The 8091-nt window shown below is 45.5% G+C and overlaps 1 protein-coding gene across 1 annotated transcript in view; it reads left to right on the top strand.

The window, feature by feature from the left end:
- Positions 1 to 4794, top strand: part of si:ch211-142k18.1 (uncharacterized) — a gene marked incomplete at its 5' end in the record, with an annotated part of 6505 nt that extends 1711 nt beyond the window's left edge. Inside the window, one exon of the mRNA XM_063222172.1 lies at positions 4469 to 4794. Within this exon, the coding sequence (XP_063078242.1) occupies positions 4469 to 4616 (148 nt within the window). The remainder of the gene's footprint in view (positions 1 to 4468) is intronic.
- Between the last annotated feature and the right edge of the window lie 3297 nt (positions 4795 to 8091).

Raw genomic sequence — 8091 nt, 5'->3', positions numbered from 1 at the left:
GGCATTGGACGGCATGCAGAAGTAAGTCACAGAGGCAGGGATGCTGACACAGGGGGACAAAGGGGACAGTTTTCCCGGGCCCAGGGAGAGAGGGGACCCAAAAGTGGGTCCCCATTACACTGTAATGGGCTAGGGGGGCCCAGCCAAAGCTGTCAGTGACTGTACACAGGCATGAGTGAGGCACTGGACGGCATGCAAAAGTAAGTCACACAGCCGTGATTGAAGCACGGAACGGTATGAAGAAGTAAGTCACACAGCCATGAGTGAGGCACTGGCCAGTATGAGGAAATAAGTCACATAGCCGTGAGGAGATGATCGGAATGCAGAAGTCACACAGTAACATGTGGAAGGCATGGAAGGCATGCAGAAGTAAGTCACACAGTTGTGAGTGAGGCACTGAGTGATCGGCATGCAGGAGTAAGTCACAGCAGCAAGGCAGTGGACGGCAGGCATGCAGAAATAAGTCACATACCCGTAGCCTCGAGTAGGGCTGGGAATCGATCCAAATTTCCTGGATCGATTCGATTCTAATCCAGAAGGTCACGATCCGATTCGATCCACGATCCGATTCAATTCGATTCGATATCGATCTTCTGTATTGCTAGGTTGTCACTTCAACCCATTTATGTCTAGAATTCTAAGATCGACTATATAAACTAAAATGTCTCAGCATTTGATGCCCACACAAACATGACATACCTTGGTATGAAAGAAGCAAACAGGAAACTTGGTATGAGAGAGAAAGGTGGGAAAAGACTGGCACTATTTACTTGAACAGGCCATGTGTATTTGTGCATGTAGCCTACATGAATGTGAAAGAGAGCTACAGGATGTGGTTGAGAAAATAGCGCCTATAATCATCGGCAAAAGATCGATCCACAAAGTTGTGAATCGATATCGCAATATTCAGTCGTGAATCGATATTGGATCGCAGATCGATCTTTTGAACCCAGCCCTAGCCGCGAGTGAGGTACTGGACGGCATGCAGCAGTAAGTTACATAGCCGTGAGTGATAGGGCTGGGCGATATGGAAAAAACCCTATATCACGATAACGATATATATCACGATATAGCACAATTGTGTTTTTTCAGTTAGTGTCTTTATTTTGTCGTGTCGCAAAACCACTTTTCTTTAAAATGAATCTTTTTATTCTTATTTTTACAGTTATATGAACTTAGAGTGTGTATAGTGACAACATGAAATGCAAATGAATTATATTAAATTGTTTAAATTCATGAAATTAGTTTATCACGATATAAACGATAGAGGAGAAAGGTCACTACACTTTTCTATCACGATAACGATATATATCGTCATATTGCCCAGCTCTAGTGAGTGAGGCACTGAATGCCATGCAAAAGGAAGTCACAGCCGTGAGTGAAATCTATGACCGTAAATGAGTGGGAGAAGAAATAAGTTTCACAGGTGCGCAGGTGTACGTACAGTAGATCATGATAGTTCAATAGGCCTACAGTACGTCTACAGCTGGGAAGCACTAGACGGCATGCAGAGGTAAGTCACACAGGCGTAGAGTAGGTCATGGCAGCGTTTCCTGACAGTGTAATTGCTCACCAGTTGAAATAATTGAATTGCAACAAAGCAAGTAGCTAGCTTAGTTAGCAGTGACACTGTCGAGAAACGCACTCCAGGGTAATTCAATACAAAAATACAGCTGGAGGGAGCACTGCTAAAGGTAGTGGGATGACAAAGCCACAAGGCATTACACACTGGACGGCATCAGTTTTGCCAGATTGGGCTGTTTCGGGTAAAAATGGCATTTTGTAGGAAAACCCGCCCAATTTTTGCCATAGAAATCAATAGAATTTGGTGGGATTTTGTGCTTCTAGGTGGGTTTTGAGCATTTTTTTGCGTTGGAAATCATCAGTCACATCTGGCCACCCTGGACGGCATCCAGAAGTACTGTACGTAAGTCACTCACAGGTGAATATCAGGACTGTTCAGTAGGCCTACAAAACCATAGCAGCAAGGCACTGGAGGGCATCCAGAAAGTAAGTCACACTAAGCCTGTGGAGGTGTCTTGGATGTGCCAGTAACGGACAAAAAGTCCACTTTAAATTGACAATTATTCATGGGCACTCAGTATGTACAGTACATGTAGGTCAGCTGTCAATCAGATGTACGACAGTTGCCAATTTCTTTCGTTGGGTTATGTCACAGACAATACATGTACAGTAGGATAAGCCGAAGTAGAGTATGCTACACAATGAAACAACATTGTCACCACGTTGTTTTGCAATTTGTATGTACGCCAGAGCAAGCACTTCATTTTATACATGACATTCTAGCCTTTATTCGCACTTGTTCAGTGATGTTATATCAGTACTTTGTATTTATGGATGATTAATATGACAGTCAAAGACACAGTATAGCCCTGAAAGCATTGCTGCGACAACATAACAAAAGCAACACACTAACAAATTGCAATGTATTGTGACAAAAACAAGAAGAACAAAAAAAAAAATGTCAAATTGTCAAATGGACCCCTTATGTTAATTAACAATTAGATGTAATGCATTGATGTGCTGACTGTTCTGGCCGGGCTGGGCTGGCTGAGATGGAGACTGCTAATAGCAGACCATTTCCTTAAATTGTGTCAGCCCACTAAAGTGCATCAGCACTGGGCAACAGGCTGAGCCTCTCTCCTCCTCCAAGCCATGGGCTGGACTGGTGATCTGGCAAACAGGGCATTTTCCTGGTGGGCCAACATTACTCTGGGGCCGATGTTTGTGTTTTCTGTTTGCTTGTTTAAAATGTTCCCTTACAGACCAGCCCACGATTTTGATAGGGGTGGCCCATCGGTGCAGTTAATATGCAGTCGACTGGGTGTGGGTGAGGGGGCTCGTCTGTGCCAAAAATGCCTGGGTTTGTTTATGGGCCCTATCCAGCCCTCTCCAAGCCTCATCCCCATTCCCATCAACTTAACTGGTTTTACTGAGCCCCGCCAGATCGCCTATTCACCTTTTATGGCAAGCTTCAGTGCTCACTGATTGAATAAATAAATGCACGAATGAACGAATATACGAATGAATGAATGAATGAATGAATGAATGAATGAATGAATGAATGAACGAATGAACGAATGAACGAATGAATGAATGAATGGATGGATGAATGGATGGATGGATGGACTGCGATTAAGAGATTGAGGCCTCATGGTATTAGTTACGATAAATCAAACATTGAATGTTGAAGGCGTCTGTGTTAATGATAATAATAACAATGCATAGGTTTTATATAGTGCTTTTCATGACACTCAAAGACTTTGAGTTGAAAATTGGAATGAAAAACATTTGTTCTGTTGGAAAATGAAATGTTCCATTGAAATAAACCTCTTCTGGGTCATGAGCAATTTGGAGGATTTTTTCCCCACGCAATGCATGTGGAAAAAGTGACCGAGACCCCCCTGCCCCCCTCCCCCCTCCCTCCTCATGATAAAGGCTTCTGTCAGTAGTAAGTGAGAGCATGCCTGCGCCTGTGCAGACATGTCCCGTAAGCCTGAAAGCCGAGCAATGAAACAATGGCTACAAATTCACCATGCCCCCCTTGGGAGCCTGGAGGTTTCCATCAGTCGCCTGTTCCAGAGGAAGAGAAGGGGGTTGGGTAGAGTATGAAGAGAGCGGAGGGGTGAGGAGAGAGTGAAGAGAGGGGTGGAGAGAGAGTGGAGAAGGGGAGTGGGTAGAGGGATGAAGAGAGCGGTGGGGAGAGAGCAAAGAAAGGGGTGGAGAGAGTGAAAAGTGGGATGGAGAGAGGGTGAAGAGGGGGAGAGGGGAGAGGGATGTGGAGAGAGTGAAGAGAGGGATGATTTGGAGGAAGGGGGGCCTGTACGCACGGTGCCCCTTGTTGCGTCTGATTGAAAGAGCACTTGGTGCTGTCAAACCCACCCCCTTGTATTCCCTCCCCCTTGTCTTTCTCCTCCTCCTCCTCCTCCTCCTCCTCCTCCTCTTGCTCCTCCTCCCTGTTCTCTTTTTTGTCCTTCACTCTCTCTCTCTCTCTCTCTCTCTCTCTCTCTCTCTCTCTCTCTCTCTCTCTCTCTCTCTCTCTCTCTCTCTCTCTCTCTCATACACTTTTTTCCCTCGCCCACTGCTCTGTTTCTCCTGCCTCTGTCTGACGTCGTGTCTGCTTTGTGTCTCCCCTCTGCCTCTCTCCTTCCTTCTTGTGGCCTTCTCTTCTCTCTTGCTCTTTTTTTGCTCTCTACCTACCTTTCTATCACTTGTTCGTTCTCTGCATTTCACATTCTCTCGCTCCATCTCTCCTTCTGTCTCGGTATCTATCCTTCTATATATTGTTCTGTGTCTCAAATTCTTTTTTTCTCTCCATCTCTCTCTTTCTCTCTCTCTCTCTCTCTCTCTCTCTCTCTCTCTCTCTCTCTCTCTCTCTCTCTCTCTCTCTCTCTCTTGCTCTGCATCTCTCTCTCTCTCTATCCATCTCTGTGTCTCCACCTGACAGAATCAAAGAGGAGTCCCTGGCCTTTGCAGACATGCTGCATGCGGCGTCGGACATCGCCGGGCGTCTGGAGAGCACCTCCAAGGCCCTGCACGCCTCCCTCAGCCAGCTCAAGCACAGCTCAGTCAGGAGGGGCCTCAGCCACCACTGAGACGCTACTCCTCTCCCTCTCTCCCTCTCTCCCTCTCTCTCCCCCCTCTCTCTCTGTCACTCTCGCGCGCTCTCTCTCTCTCCCCTCTTCTCTCTGTCTGTCTGTCTCTCTCTCTTTCTCTCTCTCTCTCTCTCTCTCTCTCTCTCTCTCTCTCTCTCTCTCTCTCTCTGTCTGTGTCTCTCTCTCGTGGACTCTCTCTTTCTTGACACACACACACACACACACACACACACACACACACACACACACACACACACACACACACACACACACACACACACACACACACACACACACACACACACACACACACACACACACACACGAGCAGAGAAATGGGAAATGACTGACACACACACACACACACACACACACACACACACACACACACACACACACACACACACACACACACACACACACACACACACACACACACACACACACACACACACACACACACACACACAGATACAGTGACAAGGAGAGGAACACAACACAACTTATATAAAGAATTACACATACACACTTACACATATGTACTCACACTAAGAGACTGAGAGAGGCGCACAGTGAAATGACACAATGGAGAGCCTACAGCTCCATAGGACTGCTCAACAGGCATGAGAACCCACAGGTGTACAAACTGTCAATTTAAAGGACCCCTGGCCATGTTGCTATACGTACAATACATTCTCACACACACGCACGCACACACACACACACACACACACACACACACACACACACACACACACACACACACACACACACACACACACACACACACACACACACACACACACACACACACACACCATGCCAATGCTTCCAAGTCCTCTCCTTGTGGTGCTAAAAAAGCCTTATGTGTTTTATTCAGTCAACATGAAAGAAAAAAAAAACATGACACGTTGTCTGATTTTTCATGGTTACGTTTTCTTCGGAAGTGGCCAGGAACAGAGAATGGGTTCTGGCATCCCACAAGTTTCAGTTGAATGAACCGTATCAGTAAAACAAGAAGACAGTTTTGGTTGGCCGGGAGAAACAACGGGAAAAACAAACATCCGCATCTTTCATCCACCCCCAACACACACACACCCACACCCACACCCACACCCACACACACACACACACACACACACACACACACACACACACACACACACACACACACACACACACACACACACACACACACACACACACACACACACACACACACACACACACAGCACTTCATCATGCAGTGAAATAACCTCTGAAAATGACACAACACAGAAAAGACATTGGGGTTCGGTGAAGGTGTTATTTTTTGTTTCTGTCTTGTCTGTTCAGACTGTATTTAAGGGGGAGGCCTAGACTCGTCAGCAGAGTTATGTGTAGCTTGTTTTGGCAGCTCTGCGCTGCTTTGCGCTGCGGTTGAGATGCTGCGGCTCTGGCTCAGAGAGAGAGAGGGGGGGGTAGAGGGAGAGCGAGAAGAGAGAGAGAGAGACAGGGAGAGAGAGAGGAGAGAGAGAGAGACAGGGAGATAGACAGATAGAGAGAGAGGGGGGGGTAGAGGGAGAGAGAGAGACAGGGAGATAGACAGATAGAGAGAGAGAGATAGACAGAGAGACACAGAGAGAGAGAGAGAGATAGAGACAGAGAGAGAGACAGATAGAGACAGAGGGAGAGAGAGAGATAGAGACAGAGAGAGAGACAGAGAGAGAGATGGGACAGAGAGAGCTGCTTTGCGCTCTGTTTTGCACTCCTCTGTTCTTCTCTTCTCTGCACTGTGGTCGAGTTGCTAGAGCCACGGGTTGCTGGTGCAAGGGTGCACATGGAGATCATGAAGAGAGAGAGAGAGAGAGAGAGAGAGAGAGAGAGAGAGAGAGAGTGAGAGAGAGAAATACAGATACAGACGGGTAGAGACACAGAGACAGAATGGGTGGGACACACAAACCTTAAACTAATCACCTCTCTCTCTCTCTCTCTCTCTCTCTCTCTCTCTCTCTCTCTCTCTCTCTCTCTCTCTCTCCTTCAAAGCGAGTGAAAGATAAAGGGTAATAGATGGACTGACTGACAAAGAAAATATCCTGTACATGCATTTTTACAAGTTTGTTGCGTGTGTGTGTGTGTGTGTGTGTGTGTGTGTGTGTGTGTGTGTGTGTGTGTGTGTGTGTGTGTGTGTGTGTGTGTGTGTGTGTGTGTGTGTGTGTGTGTGTGTGTTAGGTATGTGTGTGTGTGTTAGGTGTGTGTGAGATTTGTTGTTGTGCAACTGTTTATTCCCCTTAATTAATTGTACATGTGTTAATTAGGCTACTGTGTTGATCACAACAGCATCCATTTCAACTATAACGTTTTTATGACAGATATATGCCCATTTAAAAAATGACTTAAGAATAATACATCTTTTAAAAAGTTACCCCAAATGAAGGCTGCTACAGTGTCCAGCGGAATATGCATAACAGTGAATTAAACTAAAATTGTTCTTGCTTTTCATGTTATTGCTGTCTCTATCTTTTCATTTCCTACATCGTGAGCGTATCTGTGCATCATCTGTGCACCGCATAATGAAGAATCTCATATTTTGAAAATTATACCCCACATTCTTCCTGTGTATCATTTATTTATCTATTCTGCCCTCTAGCTGTCGTAACATGTAATAGCACACACTGAACGGAAAGAAGCGCTCATCTATTTGCACTCTCAAAGCCAAGCAGAAGGGTAAGTTGTCACGTTGTTGTAAGCAAATAATGTGGTAATAAATATTAATATGGATAGTAACAAATGCTCACATATGCAATGAACCATTCAAATGCCAAAAATATAATGTTTCCCCCATTGCTACGCTACAATATTGATCTCGGAATTGGCTCCGGATGGATTTGTGCACATAGCTGATTGGAAAGCACGTCCAATCAAGTCCCACCTCTGCATCTTGACATCAGTGGCCAGTTCGTTGTGCGCGCGTAAACGGAAGAGCAGTCGAGAGGGGGACTCCACACTGCGCGTGTCGCCAGGGTCATTCGGAGAAATCAACTTTCCATGTGTCCTAACCTTTCGGCTACTCAATCTGCAATCCGAGGCAATCTGTTTGACTTTTTTCACACAAATGTGTGTGCGTTTTTTAACGTTTTGAAAAACGTGGTGACTTATTGAAAGGGATTCTCGACGTCAACCCTGGACCATATCCAAGGATTATGTTTCTTTTTTTAACATGTTGGTAATTCAAAATGGGTTAGTATGGCTTTCTTAATGAGCTTCGGGTTATTTAATGTTTGCGACATTTAACGAGGAGACATGCTTTGTCCAAACTTTCTGACTATTTTGTGAATATAGCCAAGGATTTCTGCCGTCAGGTAGCAGCGTGTGTCAATACAGTAACTTCAATCAGCAAGTGGATATTCTAACAACGCGTGACTTGTCACTGAGGGTTTTGACACCTGGCCACCATACCGACCAAAACATCTTTATTTTTTTAAAACATAAAATG

The sequence above is a fragment of the Engraulis encrasicolus genome, chromosome 18 (assembly GCF_034702125.1).
Source record: "Engraulis encrasicolus isolate BLACKSEA-1 chromosome 18, IST_EnEncr_1.0, whole genome shotgun sequence".
Lineage (NCBI taxonomy): Eukaryota > Metazoa > Chordata > Actinopteri > Clupeiformes > Engraulidae > Engraulis > Engraulis encrasicolus.
The sequence above is the reverse complement of the archived record's forward strand: the minus strand, read 5'-3'. Positions and strand labels throughout refer to the sequence as shown.